The following is a 19,943-nucleotide window of genomic DNA, read 5'->3' on the forward strand; positions in this document are numbered from 1 at the left end:
GGTTACATACATACATACATACAGGTGAAGCTAATATAAAGCATGTAAAAACAGACAATGTTTCAAAAAATATTTTTTTTACTATAGCAGCAGTTGCAGCTGCAGTTGTACCTTTACAACTGCATAGTGCATACTCATTCACAAGGAACTGCTTGTGAATGATTTAGATGAATAAATGAGAGTTAACAAAATAAAAGACCGAAATTTTAGCCTATTATAGCGTAAAAACTCGCTGCGACCTGCGTTTACCTAAACGTCTTTTGTTTTTAGTCACTCGACAAACCCGCAAGAAATATTAAAGTGCTATTGCCCATCGTCCCCTACTTCAGCCAAGACGGAGGCCAAAAAGCTTTTACTGAAACTGATGAATTTAATCCATAACTATAAATTACCAGTAGTGAAAAAAAATGTCCAATTGCAACATGGACAGCGGGACATATCTTCTAATCCTAATAAGGTCCGTATAAATCGTTTTAATAAGTACAAGGTCTATAGACTTTTTATTTGTTGAAGTTACCAAGCAGCACCACTATATGGAACCAGCAGGTCTTTGAGGTATATCAGAACCAATTTGACTTAGGGTCCTTCAAGAAAAGAGCGTACCAATTCTTCCAGCAACGTACTCGAGTCTTATCTTAGGGGGTATCACTTAACATCAAGTGACCTATTTACCCCCTGTTCAATAAAAAAAACATTTTTTGTACAAATTCGGCAAGTTTTTAAATTGGATTGATAAAGATTCTGACTTCATTAATGTTAAGGTATTTTTAGCTTAAGATTAATCTAATTAAGTATAATTTAAACTGAATTTGATTTTAAAATACTGTCTTATAACACTACTAAAATTTTGTTTTGTAACTGTTCACTGACACTAAAGCTTTATTTTTTAACTTTCATATAACAGGAATCCTAATATCATCGTAGATGTAAAGTTAGCTCTTATGCTGGTTCCTGCCAAAGGCAGCTAGTACTTTTTGATGAAGTGACAGCTATTTCCGTCTTATTTTGTATGCTTAATATGAAAACTACTTTTAAAAAACGCCGGTGTTCTCAATTCAGTAACCGGCCGATAATTTATTCAAACATACACAATGATCAAATATCAATTTTGAGATATCGCTTTTTTCCGAATAGATAACAAATTATGTACAACGTAACTGTAACGTGTTATTAATTGAGCTTGTAGCGACATCTACAATGTATGGTAACAGTCACTGCCATGACGTCACATTATGAGTTATTCCGACCGCTAAAGATATATCCAACATCTCGACTCAGGGACTATTTAATATTCATCTCTTTTTATCACATCTTAATGTATGTCCGAAAGTAATTACAGCCTAATTAGGCTGATTTAGTTTTTATAAATGGTTGATCTTAACGGTTTTAAATATATATTTTTTTATGATACAGATTTAGTTTTTATGAATGGTTGATCTTAACGGTTTTAAATATATAATTTTAGATTCAACGGGAGTTGGCGAATATGGTGACATCCATGTCGTTGCATATCGATGAAATGGGTGCGTACGGCGGGGCCCTGTGCATTATAGCGTATACGATATTACTCGAACGGCTAAAACGACGAGCACTTTCCGGCGAAGAAGAATTATTGTACCAATTCACTATAACGGGCTGCACAGAGTAAATACTACGTTTTACTAGCTTCTAAACAGATTTCAGATATTTTATAGCAAGAAATTAAAGTTGTATATGAAACTGTGCATGACTAGATTTTGAATTGCGCATTGAAAATTCTGTAATGCCAAAATACATCTTTCTTCGGAATACTTAAGTGGTCATACTTGGAACTAGACGCTTGTGCATGCATGCACAAAGTTCGAATAGAATACGTATAGTAATCTATACAAAGTATTAGTTTTCATAGTACGATGCGAGATTAGAGAATCATGTTATCGATATATTTTGTAAGTCCAGTATAAAGATGGTAATTCTTGTATGACATTAAAATTATTAAATTTCAGGGCAAAACTCGTATTATTAGAGGGAATGGACGATGAAAAGGGATATGCGAAGATTATTAAGCATTCATCGCCTAAAATTAAAGTTTTGTTAAATATTTTGAAAGAATATAAAGTGACCGAAAACGGTAAGAATATTAAATATTCCTTTGTGATCACGCAACACGATAGTACAATACAAAATATAACAGCAAATTGCAAATTAAGGCAATAAATCTACACATGTAAAATCTATTTGTATTTAGTCGGGTTCGAACGCACTTGTAAGTAGAGATAGATGACGCTGCAATTACGCTGGTTATTAACGCTTTTTAAAAATGTGTGGCGCTTGTTACTGGAGCGTAGTTTAAATTTTTAGTACTTATTTCGTGTAATATTTGGATTTTTAAGGTGTTTTTGTAGTCTTGATTAAACTTTCTGACCCGCTAACATTAAAAAAAATACTTATTTAACCTATCCAAATTGACTTTCAACTAAAACATGTTAATCGTCAACAGCAATTTATTTTACTATCATAAACGTCGATTAGCATATCTATAAAGTAAATAGCAGTCAATGTAACTTATGTATGGCCTTCTCTTTTCAGATAAACCATTATCTGCAATCATATTTACACAGCAAAGGTTCACTTCGAAGATTTTATACAATTTACTCAAAGCCGTAAAAAAATCAAACCCCGAAGACTTCGGTTTTCTTAAACACGATTTTATTGTGGGATTTAACGTGAACCCCTTTAATAACACGAGAGAACAGCATTACGCTAAGAAACTCAGTAATCAGGCGTTGCTGAAATTTAAAAATAGGTACGTGTAACTTATGTTTCTGTGTGACTATTAATCTGAAACACAATCAAAGTCAAAAACTACATAAACCACTTTAAAATTGTTTAATATATAATAATTACTAGCAGATCGGCTAAGCGTTGCTGTGGCTAAGGTTTTTGTTATATTACTTAGTAGCAAACTATTCAAGGGAAACGGTAGGAGAACAGGAGTTAGGAGTCCATAGCGGACAAACAACGTGACACGTAATTTATATATATTAAGATTAAGAAAAAATCTCAGATCAAATATCAAATCAGACTTGATATTCTAGTATATTAATGAATAACAAAACATCTGTATAAAATAGACTCGGAAAAAAATATTTTTAATATAAAGATGCGCTTTTGTGCACTTAAATTAGACTTATAATGAAGAGAATATATACATATTACAAATTTCACGTGTGTCAAAGGAAAGATTTTGATACTAGACTCCGATATTTTCCTAAATAGTGTCCGAGTCCATAGCGGACAAACAACGTGACACGTAATTTTTATATATTAAGATAATAATATTGAAACGCATACAAGATGTGGTTGAATTGTAAAAGGTTAAGTTACGCATTTATAAGCAATTTCTATACAGGGACTTGAACTGCCTAATATCTACACGGGTGATAGAAGAGGGTGTGGACGTACCACAATGCTCCCTGGTCGTGCGATTTGACCTGCCGCTTGACTATCGCTCTTATATACAAAGCAAAGGTAATTAAAAAAATATAAAATGACTTTCTGATTCCTTTTTTATACTAATATAATGAAGAGAAAAGATTTAATTGTTTGTTTGGTTTGACCGGGCCTTAATTACTGCATTAGAATCCTACATTATCCTGTATAGTCTATAGAATATTTTCAAAAAACATCTGTTTGAAAACTTCGATAATGTAATCTAACATAACAATAGAGCAAAGGGATGTATAGTCCTTTTCATGAAAGAAATCCCCCCAGCCGCAGCGCTGTAATCGCGTGACGTAATGTTGCCATTTATGAGTAAAAAAATTACTTATTTTACATTTAGAATATTTAATTTATCAAATACATAATACTATTTTCTACATACTTCGATGAAACAATATTTCTGTTATGTAAAAAGTACTTTTTTATTTACTTATATAAGCGGTGTTCTACCTACTTACAGGGATAAGATGAGAAAATAGGGTAAAGAAAAGCATTACAATTTTTTATTCAGAGTTTTATTGAATAATTGTGATCAGCGGCCATAGGAACATCACTGTCTGAAGAGTGAATGGAAATCAGATTTTGTTTCAGTATCACGTTCTTTTTTATATTGACACTATTTCGGATGCGGGCGACTCTTCCCCGGGGTGACAATTTTTTTCGAAGTACTCGCCGCTGTTATACCTTTATTTGTAATTCTTGTTACAGTTCTCTCTGACACACCTGCAATTAAATAATGAACAATTGAAAATAATAGTAACTTTAAGTTTATAATGCTTATATACTATGTAATATATGTTTTAATTTCAGTTACCTAGTTTCATTCGTTATGTATTTGTTCAATTTCAATACAGCAAAAATTATTATGTGGCAACTCTAAAAAGTACCTGTTATGGCGGCGACTCTCTTCCGAACATTGTTTAGTGGTATTAAAACACCTTGATTCTTTTGTTCCGCTTCACAGAATTCTTTATCATTCAACCTTCAATATCATTTCTCGAGCCGAACTTTTTACAACTTTTGGCATTGTAAACAATCTTTAAAATGCACTAAGCTTGTTAAAAACTCACAAAAATCTACCAAAACAAACGAACTTGATAACATCGACGAACGACAACATGGCCGACCTGTCAAATTTAGTTCCAAAAATCTCCGCGGGCCTTCTTTCATGAAAAGGACTATACCTTAAATCCCAAGTTAGTTCTCATTTCACACAGGCTACTAGTAATTTTTATTTGTTCATAACGCACGCCATATCCTTTCATATTAATTGTTGGTAAGAAACTTATTTATTTATTTAAATAGGTTTACCAACTGGCATTACCGTAAAAGCAATAATAATTTGTTTTACACCCTTTTAAGCAAACAGCTTGATTTATATTAATAACTATTTCAAACTAACAGAATTCTTACAATCTATAAATATGTGATTTAAAAAGCAATAGATATAAATGATAAGTTATTGCAAATTTTGGACAAAGATAGGTCTGTGGCTGTGAGTAAGAGAAGTGGAAGGGATCAATTTCAGAGGAAAATTTATTAGCTTAAAAATATGTATAATTTATCGTATGAATGTAACAATCTGTGGCTAGAATCCCGACATATATGTCGCTTTGTGTAATGTTTATTACATTACATTGATGCTTTAGTGTTTGTTGATAATAATGAAGAAATATAAAGCCTAAAATCATACTTTTCAATTCTCTGGTCCGTAGTATTTTGGAATATGGTAGTCTTGTTTGGAACCCTCAATATTCTGTCCATGTTGACAGAATCGAACGAATTAACCGCCATTTCTCCAAACATCTATGCCGATTAAATAATAACATTAGATTAAATAATAATAATTATTTCTTTCACTTGCAATCACTCCGCGATAGACGCCGCGTTATCGATATTATATTTGTTTACAAAATTTTAAATAACTTGGTAGATTTACCTAATGTTTTAAGTCAAGTCAACTTCCTCTTAAAGAGGAACACAAGAAACGCATCAATCCTTTTTTACGTTCGGGCAGCGAGGACCAACGTCGGTTGTAATGAAACACACACATCTCTATCGACATTAAACGACGCTCGGAGTACATGCGAAGCAGATCCATTTAATGACAGTCTCCATGTCTTCAAGCGTAAGATACTGCAGCCACTCCAATAGTGATAATTGCAAATTAGTTTTTTTTTTCTTTTTTTTTATATTTATAAATTGCACGTTTGTATTTTTTAATCTAGTTTGTTTTTTTACTTTTAATGTTCAAGTTATTTTCTCTTTATCATTGTAATGTTTCCCTCTAAATGTTGTGCACATTTGCTATTGATGCACATGCATGTATCTTGTTTTTTATGTCATGTGTTATCTGTATGTGTTTCGTTAGTGTGCCTTTTAAAATAAAATAAAATTACATATTAAATTAAAAATTCCAATAATATATAGACGTTTTCAAACATTCTTTCGCTCTACTATTATTACTAATCAATTCTTCTGGCCCACCAACCCAAATGGGTTTTCTAATTCCATAGAATTTGTTTATATTTATTTTCTTAGATTGATGTTTATGTATTTTTTATAGGTCGTGCAAGGAACAGGGAATCAAAATATATTATGATGGTGAATGAAACGGAAATTGAGAAGTTTCAAAGTAAATATTATGGATTTCAGACATTAGAAAGTTGCCTTCAACAGGTCAGTTATTTATGTCTGATAATACGTGTAGGTCGGTTATCGAAAGCTGGCGCGTTCACAGTACTCACTAATGCAATTTCACTATACAGTATGTTTAAAAATATAACTTTTTTTGCCAAGCTATATTTGGTCTACTCTGGTTTTAAGTAAGGTTGAGTGGGTTGTAAATAAATAAAAATGTGTCAAATACATATAAATAATATTATGTACATACGTGGGTGGATCCAAAAGTTTTAAGCCCGACCAAGAACGTAAAAGAGTAGTTTGTGTAAATAAATTTTCATTTTTCGACATAAGCTCCATCTAGCTCAACACACTTCACTTTTACTTTTCAATACTCCTCTTAGAAACACCAGTCGCATCTGATTTCAAATTAGAAATTACAATTTTTCATTAAACTGTTTTTATTAGGATGCTTAAAATAATTAAAAACATTGTACACCATTTCACGAGATTGTCCTGTTAATGTTTAGACGGAATATATTTCATAAGACATTTTTTTCAAAGTATTCTAACCTTGAACCAAATAAGTAAACAATCACAGGCAAAATAATAATGAGAAAAAAGATCAACATGTACAGTAAAGATCAACATAAACAGTAGCAAAACAATAACTGTCTCTTTTATACTCATAAGCTTGACCGAGCGCGAGAGAGACGGACAGTCTTTTCATGATGCATATTCAGTGTGACAAGACGCCTCGCGCTTATCCACAGACACTACACATTTACATGTGTTGAAGCCGTCAGCTTTAGATAACATACCAATATGTGGTCTAGTTATGAGATGTGGGACTAAAAAGAGTACCCTGTTAGATACCAGAGATACAAGTGTTTTATAAGGCGGGCCAATTCTGGTTAAGCCATCGATATACAAAAAACCCAAGATGCACACTCAACGTCAAAAAAACGTCCTCAAAAAATGAGCGCAACATTCTAAATTGTGCGCTCATTTCAAATAGTCTCGCGTCTAATAAGTGGAGTCGATGTTATTTATTTGTGTTTTTTTTTATAAATAAATTTATGTACTTTTGAACTTTTTTGTATGTAGGATTTGACAAATATATTTACGCTATATAAAGTGTAGGTCAGGAGGTAGCCAATTTAACATTTTTTTTTAATTTAAAGAAAAAACTTTTTAACCCGATTAAAGTTACGTATTATTATAAATTTACAACTATTTAACATCCAACACCTTTTGTCTTCAGTCACCGTGACCACGCACGCTGTAAAGCACCCGAAAAGTCGGATAAATTTAAAATTATGTTAAATAGTTGTAAATAAAAAAGTCATGTTCGACTCCACTCAATACCTTGTCCTACCGACCACGGTCGGTCGTAAAATTTTATTGCTTTAAGTACGTATACACTGCGTTGTAATAACAACTTTAAGCAATTCGCGTAAGGTTGATTTTGCAATAATATATGCTTGTAACATATACTGTTATAGACCTACTGTTATAGAAAGGGACAGAAATAGTGTTTCGGGACACTTTCGAGCGTTACTTTTATTCGAGACTGTGCATCTTGGGTTTTTTGTATATCAATGGGTTAAGCTAATAAATTGTTTTGTGTTTTAACGATAGCTTACTTCAATTATAAGTAAATATTATGAAAGAAATGTATATCCCGCGAAAACACCCTATGTAGATTTATCCAAACGTTAGTTTAAATACTTTATTTCTCTATGTTCACCTGCAGTACTAATGATCAGATATTTTTTATTTTAGACACAGATCTTAGCGGGCGTCCATAAATTACGTGAGGTGTTTTTTAAAATTTTCTGTGACTCCCTCCCCCCTGGTGAGATGTCGTGAGATTTTATTCAACCCCCTCCCCCAACCCCCAATCTCACGTGAGATTTTTCAAAACGTGGGTTTCTTACGTAAACGCGTTGGATTGTTATTGTAAAAAGAAAAAAAATGTAAGCTTTTATTTACGACTAAAACAAAATAAGTGTAATGTTGAGCGTTTAGGTATGTAATCCGGTCAAATTAGACTAAAAAATAGGGGTAAGGTTACAATAATTCGCACTTAGCTGAATATTGGTAGGATTGCTCAATACACTAATATATAATATAATAAAGGAAATGTGAAAAGTCCTCATCGATCCGGCACGTGCAAAAAAATTTACTCCGGGTCAAAGATCTCAAAAATGGGTTTTTCGCGATTTTCAGCAAAATTGTAAGTTTTATCATAAAATTAGTTTAGACAAAAATTGTTGATCAGATAATTATCTATAAAAATCAGATCAGATAATTGTCTAACTACTTTTTTTCCTAAGAGCCACTGTTTTTGAGATATCACGATTCAAAAAGTTAAAAGAGTTGTAATCGTCATAATATGTATAAGTACACCACGTATATACATCACTGAAGCCGTAATACAAGCAAAAATATCGTTCTATCGGTCAGTGTGACTTACACATATAAAATATGAAAATTTCGGGTAAAAAAAACCCAGTCCTTTATTTTTTACGCCAGTGTAACTCTCAGCAACATCGCTCTGGAGTGAAAACACGTGTTTATTGTAACCTATTTTTTAGTTTTTAAAAACAGTAATTCAACTCACAAGAAGTTATCACCAACGGAATTCGCTTTCTTCTCGCTATGTATGGTGCTCCTAAAAAAATTACGTGCTTAGATAAATTCAGATATGCATGTTTCGTTAAAAATACTCGAAATAAAAAACAAGTGCAGTTAGCATGTCTTCCTCCAACCTCAGCGGCTGCTCATCAACATCTTTTTCGGGTATATTACCAAGTTCAAGTGTGGCTTGGTAATCAGTTAGACCCAAAAGACTGGGGTTGGAACTTGGTCGACAATTCATTAGAGCCAGTTCAGACTTTACTTCCACCTGCACCAGAAAAACTACTATACACCATTTTTTGCAACTGTAAAAAGGGATGATAGTGCTAAATGTGGTTGCAAAAAAGTTGGACTGTTTTGTTCTGTAGCATGTACTAACTGTCAAGGCAGGTCATGCTCCAATGTTGAATTGCCAACAATTGAAGATTCATTTGATGTTGACGAAGAGACATGCGATGTGTCATTATTGGGACAATTTATTAACACCCAGAATGAAGAAACGCAACCGGCCGTTCTAGGCCGGCAACGCACTCGCGAGCCCTCTGGCATTGAGAGTGTCCATGGGCGGCGGTATCACTTAACATCAGGTGAGCCTCCTGCCCGTTTGCCCCCCGTTATATAAAAAAAAAGAAGATAAAGAAGAAGAAGAAGGAGAAGGAAGAGAAGAAGAACAAGAACAAGAGAAAGCAGAAGTTAATGATGATTTAGATTCAGACGGATAAATTTTCTTATTTTTTGTAATTTACATCCCTTTCATCATTTTCAACCCTTGTCAATATCTACAGTTATTCAATAGTTTCAAATTAAACAGAGTCATAAAAGATCAGTGGAATAGGCCTACCGGGGAAACCACATTTAAAAAAAACGCGCTAAGTACACAACCTCAAAGGTAGCTTGGAAACGTGTGCATATTATGACGATTACAACTCTTTCAACTTTTTGAATCGTTATATCTCAAAAACGGTGGCTCTTAGGAAAAAAAGTATTCAGACATTTTTTATAGATAATTATCTGATCTACAATTTTTGTCTAAACTAATTTTATGATAAAACTTACCATCTTGCTGAAAATCGCGAAAACCCGTTTTTGTGATCTTGGACCCCGAGTAAATTTTTTTGCACGTGCCGGATCGATGAGGACTTTTCACATTTCCTTTATAATAGTGTATTGAGCAATCATACCAATATTCAGCCAAGTGCGAATTATTGTAACCTTGGATGTCTAAATTGACCGGACTAATGGAGTTAGCGGGAAGTTGCAGAGATAGCCTTTAGGATCAACCATTTTTATTAAAAAAAATTCAACCAGAAAAAAATTGCGTGATATTTGCCGAGACCCCCCCTCTCTCCAACGTAAGATTAAATGAGATTTGACTCGACCCCCTCCCCCCCTTAAACACCTCACGTAATTTATGGACGCCCCCTTAGTAGTGTCATTTTAGGCATTAAAGTCTTAAGCTATGGTAATAATTAGTCGCTAGACTTACCTACCAGTCTAATCTAAGTATACTAAAACAAATTATCTCGCCATTAAACTTTGCTCAAAGTTTTATACCTTATCCATAAATTGATGAGTTATTATTAATTATTATAACCCTGGATAACTGTTGTCCATTACAGTTAATTATGGGTAATGCTAAAGATCGAGCGTCGCCAACTGAAGAGGAAGTTCAAGCAGCTTATGAAGATGATGATATACCACCTTTCGTCACCGCGAATGGAAGTTAGTATACATAAAGAGAAATTGACTTAAGACAGACTGATTTATTAATATTACTAATAGCAGGTAGGCGATAGATGCCACACTTATGTTACTAATATGTGCTGCATCTACTACTATCTATATTGACTATAGATATGTATATATATTTGTTTTTCTAAATGTATGGTGAGATCAAATTACACAGTATATTTGTAGGGTAGGAATTCCTTTTTTTATTTTCGACTGCAAATCTTCGTTTGTATGATGTAATCATCTTTGTGATTTGAATTTCTATGAGCAGTGTGGGCCTAGTGGTTTCAACGTGGGACTCTCATTCCTTGGGTCGTAGGGTCTATCTCTGGCTGTGCACCAATGGATTTCTGTTTTATTTAGCTAACTCGTTCGATGAAAGAAAACATCGTGAGGAAATAGGCACACCTTAGACCCGAAAAGTCGACTGTGTCAGGCCAGAATGTTGATACCCTAATATCCTTTTAGAAGTGATCACAGAACATATACAGAAACTAGTAGACTCGGCCAAGCGTTGCTGTGGCTAAGGTTTTTGTAATATGACATAGTAGTAAACTATTCAAAGGAACGGCAGGAAAATACAGTCATGGGGATCACCATGCGTTTTTGGAGGCCATTAAATTGTAGCTTATGTGAAACGTTGGTACTTTCAACACTGCGCCATCTGTTAGAATTGTGTCAAATAATAAACAAATAATTTGCAATAAAATTACATTGCGGGTATAAATTGAGATGTAAGCTATCCTATCTTTTAAGTTGGATCAAACTACTCACGGTGTGCAAATTTGATTGATATCGGTTCGGTAGTGGAGTCCATAGCGGACAAACAACGTGACACGTAATTTATATATATTAAGATAAGATAATGAGGCCCAGACATAAAAGGTTGTCGCGCTATTGGTATATGTATATATATATATTATTTGAATGACGCACTACAGCTCCTATTTTTACTTACGTAATCATTCTAATTAAATTATTATTCGTTTGAACTAAATACACAACGAATTATGAACGTTACCTTTGAACTTTAGTGTTATGTCTATGTCTTAGATCGCCTATTCGCAACATCAGCCATTAGTCTCTTACATCGGTACTGTAACAGCCTACCTACCGACCAGTTTACGCTACTCACTCCGATGTGGATACTAGAATATGTTGAATTGAACCCGGTTATCACCATCGTGATGCCAATAGCTTGTTCCATCAAAGAACCGATTAAGGTAAACCATTATTTCGTTACTCAATAAACTTTAACAAGAAAATAGAATCAACGGCAAATTGATCTCAACTGTCGCAAAATTATTATATAATAGATATCACACAAAAAGTCAACCAATCTCAATTGCTTTACATAATAAATGATACATTATTTAACATTATATTAGAGTAAAAAGCGATAAAAAAACTTAAATTTAAACAAAATTAAGAATACGTGTGTGTATGTGTGTACACGTGTTAGAAGTTATACTTCTTTGGCGTAATAAGATAAAAATCTTTTTAAAAATTGTATTCTACTTTTGTAGAAAAAAGGTATATTTAATACATTGAAAGTTTTATTATAACGCATTATCTAGTTCAATAAAGTTTATTTAAATATCACAAAAAAAACTAAAACGTTGACTAAAGCTAACTTCAGGGTGTCGGTTTTTTGTGACGGTGTGCGCACGCATCGTAAAAATTTACTCTCATCATTTTTCCCTAACGCGCCAAAATAAGTATAACTTCAAAAACTTTTCTCATCTCAGCTAGGACTATTAGTTAAAATAAAATATGCTTTTTCCAGGGCGACCCCTATAATAGTGTTAAAACGGCGAAGCGTTCGGCCGCATTAAAAGCCTGTGTCAAGTTATATTTAGCTAAAGAATTTGATCAGCACCTTCTCCCAAAAACATATGGGTGAGTTTACAAATTAATTATCTATTATTTCTTTCAAATTGTGTCTTAAATATTTCTTGCACTTTTAACATGTATCTGTTGGTCCATGCTAAAGCAAAAAACTATGACATACATAGTTACAACCTGTGAAATTGTATGTAAATGTATATGTGTGCGTTTCTTAAAAAATCTATATAAAAATAATGGTAACCATGGCAACAAATACCATCTTTGGCTCCTTATCTGTCTGTCTGTATTCAACTCTTTCCACACATACTATTGTAAAGTCTTTCCTGTCGTATCATTTGACATAAATATATAATTGTTGTGAATAAATTAAATGTTGCGTAGTAAATAAGTACTATTATTTCGTATAATCGAATCGCTTTGCCGGTTGGCATTCTGCACAAAAAGGAATGCTGTATGTTTCTAAATAAGTTTTAAAAAGTGCTTAAATAGAGGAATATAAACATTTCAGAGAAATAAAATTCGAACAAGAGGATATAAAGCAGTGTTTCCTTAATTGGCCATGGGACGACCCCAAAGAAGATAATAAAGACGGGACACCACTCGCTGGCACAAAAAAACGCGTTCGCAAGCACAAGAAAGTGGTATGTCTTTTTACCCAGTGTAAAAAACCGAAGGAGATTAAAAATTATTCAATACAATCTTTTCTGGGTCTTGTTTTTACATTCATTTGTCATATTTCTTTATCGGCGCTATATATAGTTAAAAATCATAAAAAACCTTACGATTGCTATTTCGACCCAGTAAAGGGTGCTAAAAATACTTAAAATAAATAAATCTCCATTATAGTATTGTCTTTGATTAACATAACCTTTACACATTTAAAGAAAAAACTTTTTAACCGGATTAAAGTTATGTGGTCGTACGTGGTCACGGTGACTGAAGACAAAAGGTGTTGGATGTTAAAAAGTATCACAGCTGTAGAGAAAGTTGCAAAGAAAGAAAAACAATCCGCGAAAATAGAGGACACCGTGAGCCATTTTTGCCAAAACCCTCCATGTTTTAGTCGATACCAACTCCGGGGAAATAAATACAGATAATGCAACTTTCTCTGCAGCTGTGATACTTTTTGACATCCAACACCTTTTGCCTTCAGTCACCGTGACCACGCACGCTGTAAAGCACGCGAAACGTCGGATAAATTTAAAATTATGTTAAATAATTGTAAATTTATAATAATATATAACTTTAATCCGGTTAAAAAGTTTTTTCTTTAAATCTCCATTAACTGATATTCAAAGACTATCTGACAACGCCGATAAATAATAAAACAAATTCCCGTTTACGTTAGAGAATAATAGAAATAATTTATATTGCAGTATCCCAGTTATTTCAACGCATTGCCTTCTGTAGGCAACCAAAAATTCTACTTACATTTAATAAAACTGGATGTCGCTTTCGAAAAACCTACTGAATCACGCGAAATAGCGCTTTACGACCTTTTAAAAATGGATGAAGGGTTTGGGTTTCTTACAATGCGGCCTTTGCCGGAAATATGTGATTTTCCAATGTATCTAAGAGTTGGACAAGTTATGACAAATATACAAATGAATTATGCCTGCGTTACATTGGATACAGCGCAGCTTCAATTGGTCAAACGGTAAGTGTATTTTGACAATATGTTTAAATTTATGTAAAATATTTAAAAAAAACATACATAATACACCTGCTTATTAAAATGAAATATCAGTAATACGGAAAGATACTCTAGTCACAGGATGGTTACACTTTCGAAATTGTTTTTTAAGAATTTTAACTTAAACCGCCAGCGTGCTTTAATAGTTAATAAACACCCCGAAGGTTCTGGGTCGACGAACTCAGAATATACGAAATTACCTAAAGCATTATTAATATATAGGTCACAAATTATATATATATATAATTCGTGAATGTCGAAGCTATTCAACCTCTTGACACCACGGGCCTAGCGAAAAGATTGAAAAGGACAAAACCATTCGAATTAGTGCGAGTGCACGTTAGTGTTAAGTGCTAAGCAGTGAACAGAATGTCTTCCCCTTAATAGAGACTTTCTTGTGTTAAATATCCTTTTTGGTAAATTAGGTTAGACTTAAATTACTTATTAGTCTTAGTTAGGCAAGATTGATGTTAAATTATGTCTCAGTGAAGAGACAATTTATAAAAATAATCAAATATATATACGTATATATTAGGGTGCGTACAGACTTTGTAACATATTATATAACTTGTGTTTTATAACACGTCCACATTATGTAACCTTGTTATTCAACATTATAACATAAAACAATACTGTACACATTAGAATAACAATGCAATATAACAATGTTATATAACCATTTTAAATATCAAAAGAAAAACAGAAAAACGTAGATGCTGGGTTCGTCCTAGCATACATATCAATAACATGTTATATAACATTCAGTGTCCATATTATCTGAAACATGTTATGTTATATAGTCTGTACGCACCTTTATACAGGATAATTATTTTCAGATTCCATTTCTTCATATTCGATCAATTGTTAGCGGTTGCTAAGAAATTCGTGATATTCGAAGGATCTGTGAATTGCCTCTACGTTGTTCCTACGATTAAAAAGGACGGATTCGATATCAACTGGAACGTAATGCGGACGCATAATGAAATAGAACCCAATGAGATACCATCAGACAAGGTTTTTAATTTTATTTTTTTAAATCTATTTTACAATAAAATTTATTCATATATACGCATTTATGTGGAGTATCTGCAGATAATAATTTAATAACTTCCCGCTAAAAGTTTTGCCAGGCTATACCGTCCTATTGTTGAAGTAGTCGCTTTTCTGTTGTTTCACATATGTATAAGTTATAGTACCTATATATCATAACTATATCTGTATATCATTAAGGGTAATAGCGTTAGCTATTTCTTCGTCTCCATGAAGGCTCGCCTATAAATTCTCACTTATAATACCACAAGAGCTTCAAAATTTTAAGCTCGTGTGGTATTCGGGGGATTATTTTTCCGACCCAAATGTCGGCCAATAGAATTGCACCATGAGACGAAATGTACAGTTAACAAATAAGAATTTCATAATGAATAAAACAACTACTTAATACTTTTCTTGAAGCAACGACCAGAGAAAATTTTCACAAAAAATTATCAGTATAATACCATGTAGGTTGTACCACGTGACGTCGAATGGTGCAATTCTATTGGCCGATATTTGGGTCGGAAAAATAATCCATTATAATACCAATTGTTCAATTTGGTAATAGACGAGTGACAACAGTATTACGCGAAAGTCGAAAGTAACGAACAAATTACTTTATTATGAGGATGATTCTTGAGTAACATGAGCTATATTTGTTACTAAAATATTAAAAATAATAAATGTTCAACCATGTAAAGCCCGACAGACAGCTGGTCAGCCCGAAAAACATTTGACAAATTCGCTTCATGAGTTGTCGTGAAGTTGAAAATTTTGAAAATATTTTTTTTTAAACACAATTAATAACCAACACACGTTACTTAACTTGGCGAGGTGCAAGGTTAAGTTTAGTTAGATATTGTTGAAATCATGTCTGAAATATTAATTTTGAAACTGTTTTGTTGCTGTAGCAAAGGGCGTCAACAAAAGCTTCGCGGGAAACGCATCAGAGGAAAGTGGTTACGCCGTGGTATAAACCTTATCTCATTCCTGACAGGTAAACCTAATATTACTTATTCATTTTTTTTTTAAAGACAAGTCCCATGCTAAGCTGGTGAAGCTTGTATTATGGGTACTAGGCAACGGATATACATACATAGATAGATAGACATATAAATACATATTTAAACATCCAAGACCGAGGCACAAGACCATTTGCTCATCACATCGATGTTCGTCTCAGCCGGGGATCGAACCACTAGACCAATTTGTCGTCAAACTTGAGTATTAATAAGATCTATAAATATTGTTTAAACATTTTTAATTACTCTGGTAGAAGGCTTTCATTACGTAATTTTTAATTAAAAGTGGGGAACTTTTGTATCGCCTCTTTTTCATTTATTTAAACTTTTTATATTTTGCTTATTCTATTAGATTTTTTGCCAGGTAGCCTCCAAGTTCGTTATAACTATAGCCTTCTTAAAAAAACTTTATCACAAATGTTTTACAAGGGTGAGGTAGCTGAGATTAACTCATTCAATGAAACTCTTCAGATTTATATTAGTCGTTGATTTTGGTGGGACTACACTGTTACTACACACCGTTCAAGAATCTGCTAAAATAGATTAGTATAGTTAGAGTTCGTAAGCACGGCCCTGGTAGTACATAAGTAGCGCAAAAAGTGCACACTAAAATTGCATTTACTGTACAAATTATTGTGATTATTTATTGATTGGATTCTAGTATAATAAAATACTAGGTATCGATGTGACAAATTATTTTGAAAACTTATTTTTTTTTATTTAAGACAATTTTACTCTATGCTTATTTCCTAAAACATGATAATTCAAACCTTTAATAGTCTTTATTAAAGGTTATTTTACAAAGGTTTTTTATGTAACGTAGGTATAAAAAGTTATATCAAATATTTGTGGACTAAAAAGCAATAGTTGCTCCAAGTACTAATAATTAATAATTAAACCCCGTTTTTTATATATATTAACTATACTTTTATATAAACACATTATATTATTACAGATACGTTGTGACAAATGTGCTCGAATATATGACACCACAATCTCAGTTCGTAACCAACTCATTTGAAACATACGCTGATTATTACACAAACAAACATCAGTTACAGCTCTTGGGTCCTCAAGATCAACCATTGTTGGAGGTATGTCTTTTTAGTAATAATTAAACTAACAGGGAAAGACTCAAACACAATCCTGCGTTACTCAGAAGTTTTTATATCTTAAAAAAGTATTGGCTTTCCGAAATTTTTACCGTTTTTCTCATACTTTGAGATAATACAACCAAGCATTTGGAGTAATAAAGTAAATAAGAAAATAGTCTAGAATTACGTAAGAAAACACCTGATTATAAAGCCGTTAAACAATAATTTCAGGTTGTCAGAATAAATACCAAAATGAACTGTTTATTACCCCGTGGGACTACAATCCGGTCGCTATCTGAGAAACAAATGAAGTTAATTGCGCAAGCGCAGGACGATGAAAAGCCGAAAGCCTTTAAAGAGATCTTTGTTCCCGAATTGTGTACCAAATACGAGTTTCCGAGTGTTCTTTGGTACAAGGCGTATATGCTACCCAGTATAATACACAGGTAATATAAGTATAATATAGTGTTTTCGTACGATATTTTATTACAGCAAATCTTTTCGATCTGGGAAACTCCCAATTTTGGCATAAAATTAATGTATTTTTCCTAAGGGGCGGTTTTTTGATCCGTAGTTAACTCAACTATTGGTAAAAAATCGTTACTATTAGTCAAATATCAGCAAAATGCGTTTTTTGATCCGTGGTAAGAGCATCCAATGGTAAAATATGTAACCATTAGGCAAAAAAGTTAACTACTCAGTATCGGAGGGTTAAAAAGATGGCCGCTGGTAATTTATATAGTAACAGCTGTTTGTCACAGAAATCAAACTATGATAAATACGTTTATTACTATCTAATGATGAATTTAAACATATTGAGATACTTTAATTAATGAGACGATGAAGAAGACGATAATATTATATGAGAATGTGTCAATGAGTGACCAAAAATATTTAGGCAATGTCATCCGCCATTAGAAACCTGGGATGATGTAGATTTTTGTCACTGTTACCCCCTATCGAAGGGAACAGTGCTCTGGATTGTTACTGAAATTGGGAATGATCTTAAACTGCCAATGAACAAGAGTATATATAGACAGCAGCTCATACCAACCTATTTTGCTTCATTACTAACTATAGAACCGCAGCAGTATATAATTAAGTATATTACTAATTCATTATGTGTTTTATTGCCTATAATATTAACTTATAATTATTATAATTAAATAAAATACAAGAACATGAGTATATATAGACAGCAGCTCATACAAACCTATTTTGCTTCATTACTAGTTACAGAACCGCAGCAGTATATAATTAAGTATATTACTAATTCATTATGTGTTTTATTGCCTATAATATTAACTTATAATTATTATAAGTTAATATTATAGGCAATAGAATACATAATGAATTAGAGTTAATATTATTTATATATTACTAATAATATTAACTTATAATTATTATAAGTACATACAAGTATGTACTTATACTAAAAACTACAGCTATACATTAGTTAGGGACCTATGATATTCTTTAGGGCTTTTATTACATTTGTGAGTTTGCATCTACCTACTTTGTTACAAGAATTTATACAAACCAAGAATATATATATACAAACCATTTTTATTAAAAAAACATTACAAAATTTACATGAAACCCTAAAGTAGCAATTAAATATTTTCTAATTGTTTCTTCTTGCATTTCACCTCAATTTGATGCAACTCTTTTTGCTGCTACATATATTTATTGTGCCTTTCTTCCATCTGCTGCATCACTTTTTGGTGCACCTCCTCTTTATGCAGTATGGATTTTTGGTGGGCCTCTCATTGGTGCAGCAAATGTTTTTGATGCTCTTCCTTAGCATAATTGAACAAATCATCCTCTCTTATTTGTCTTTGTTTCAAAAACTCAATTTTTTTTATCCGTGTGGATCATAATCCGCTTCCTTGTTTCCAAAGGGTTAAAAGATTTTTTCCTTTTGTTGTACGACACAGCTATACAAGAATAAATATAAAAATGTGCCTACACCTTCATTAAATGTATATTAAATTTAACACGTCGGTGTCTAGACCCATCTGAGTTGAAAACGTCACAGAGATTTCCAAGCTGCATCTTTTTGTAGATTGCTGCAGTGATCAGTTGTTTGCAGGTTACGACTGTGTAATCCTTGAGAAGCATCACCAGTTTGGCAGTTTCTTTTTTGGCGAAGTTAGCAGTATGGTCCCTTTAACAAAATATAAATGTATTACTTTCTATTACGAAACACAAGATAAACCGGAATAAATAACACGAAAATATGTTTCTACTTACTTATTTGACCGTTGGCTGTTTGCGGACATCGTTATTTATATATTTAAGTATCGTAAAAAGTGTAAACCGTATTAAAACACAGAAAAACAACTTTATTTATATCGTGTTATTTAGATTAATTTGACACTTCAAACTCTTCAAAGCGCAAATAACGAATGAAGATGGCAAAAATGGATTTCATTCACTCAATATGTCTAGTGTTGTCATACAAAATAAATGTTCCCCACAAAAAACAACCACATTTTTTGGGATGTCATTGCTCATTGCACTGGCAACAAATTGACAAATTGTTAAGATTAACTATAGTTAAAAAAGGCATTGAAAAACGCATTTACGATTTTACCAATGGTTATTCATTTAACTATAGTTAATGTAACAAATGGTAAAACCATTTTTTACTACGGATCAAAAAACTGGCCCTAAATTATTCATGGCGAACAGAACAGCTTGTATAATCTGAGTGCGGCTTTATGCTTAAATAAATTGTTGATTTTTCTGTAGGAAGCGGAGCTGAAGAGCTTG

The 19,943-nt window shown here is 32.8% G+C and overlaps 1 protein-coding gene and 1 long non-coding RNA gene across 8 annotated transcripts in view; one reads left to right on the forward strand and one right to left on the reverse strand.

Moving 5' to 3' along the window:
* LOC125062729 (endoribonuclease Dicer) overlaps positions 1–19,943 on the forward strand; it is a 45,457-nt gene that overhangs the window by 6,270 nt on the left and 19,244 nt on the right. For 5 of the 7 annotated variants that reach the window (XM_047668842.1, XM_047668827.1, XM_047668859.1 and 2 more), the window contains exons 7-22: positions 271–457; positions 1,466–1,644; positions 1,986–2,110; positions 2,569–2,785; positions 3,392–3,510; positions 5,501–5,611; positions 6,050–6,162; positions 10,368–10,470; positions 11,533–11,702; positions 12,266–12,378; positions 12,836–12,968; positions 13,704–13,984; positions 14,857–15,034; positions 15,964–16,049; positions 17,030–17,168; positions 17,400–17,614. In XM_047668842.1, the coding sequence (XP_047524798.1) occupies positions 271–457; positions 1,466–1,644; positions 1,986–2,110; positions 2,569–2,785; positions 3,392–3,510; positions 5,501–5,611; positions 6,050–6,162; positions 10,368–10,470; positions 11,533–11,702; positions 12,266–12,378; positions 12,836–12,968; positions 13,704–13,984; positions 14,857–15,034; positions 15,964–16,049; positions 17,030–17,168; positions 17,400–17,614 (2,469 nt within the window). The remainder of the gene's footprint in view (positions 1–270; positions 458–1,465; positions 1,645–1,985; positions 2,111–2,568; positions 2,786–3,391; positions 3,511–5,500; positions 5,612–6,049; positions 6,163–10,367; positions 10,471–11,532; positions 11,703–12,265; positions 12,379–12,835; positions 12,969–13,703; positions 13,985–14,856; positions 15,035–15,963; positions 16,050–17,029; positions 17,169–17,399; positions 17,615–19,943) is intronic. The other 2 variants (XM_047668868.1, XM_047668876.1) reach the window with 1 other exon arrangement.
* LOC125062768 lies at positions 19,048–19,845 on the reverse strand. Its single transcript, XR_007119326.1, has 2 exons — positions 19,422–19,845; positions 19,048–19,335 (listed from the first exon to the last, which is right to left on the reverse strand). It is a non-coding gene; the product is annotated as an uncharacterized LOC125062768 (long non-coding RNA).

This window comes from Pieris napi, chromosome 2 (genome assembly GCF_905475465.1).
Source record: "Pieris napi chromosome 2, ilPieNapi1.2, whole genome shotgun sequence".
NCBI classification, from domain to species: domain Eukaryota; kingdom Metazoa; phylum Arthropoda; class Insecta; order Lepidoptera; family Pieridae; genus Pieris; species Pieris napi.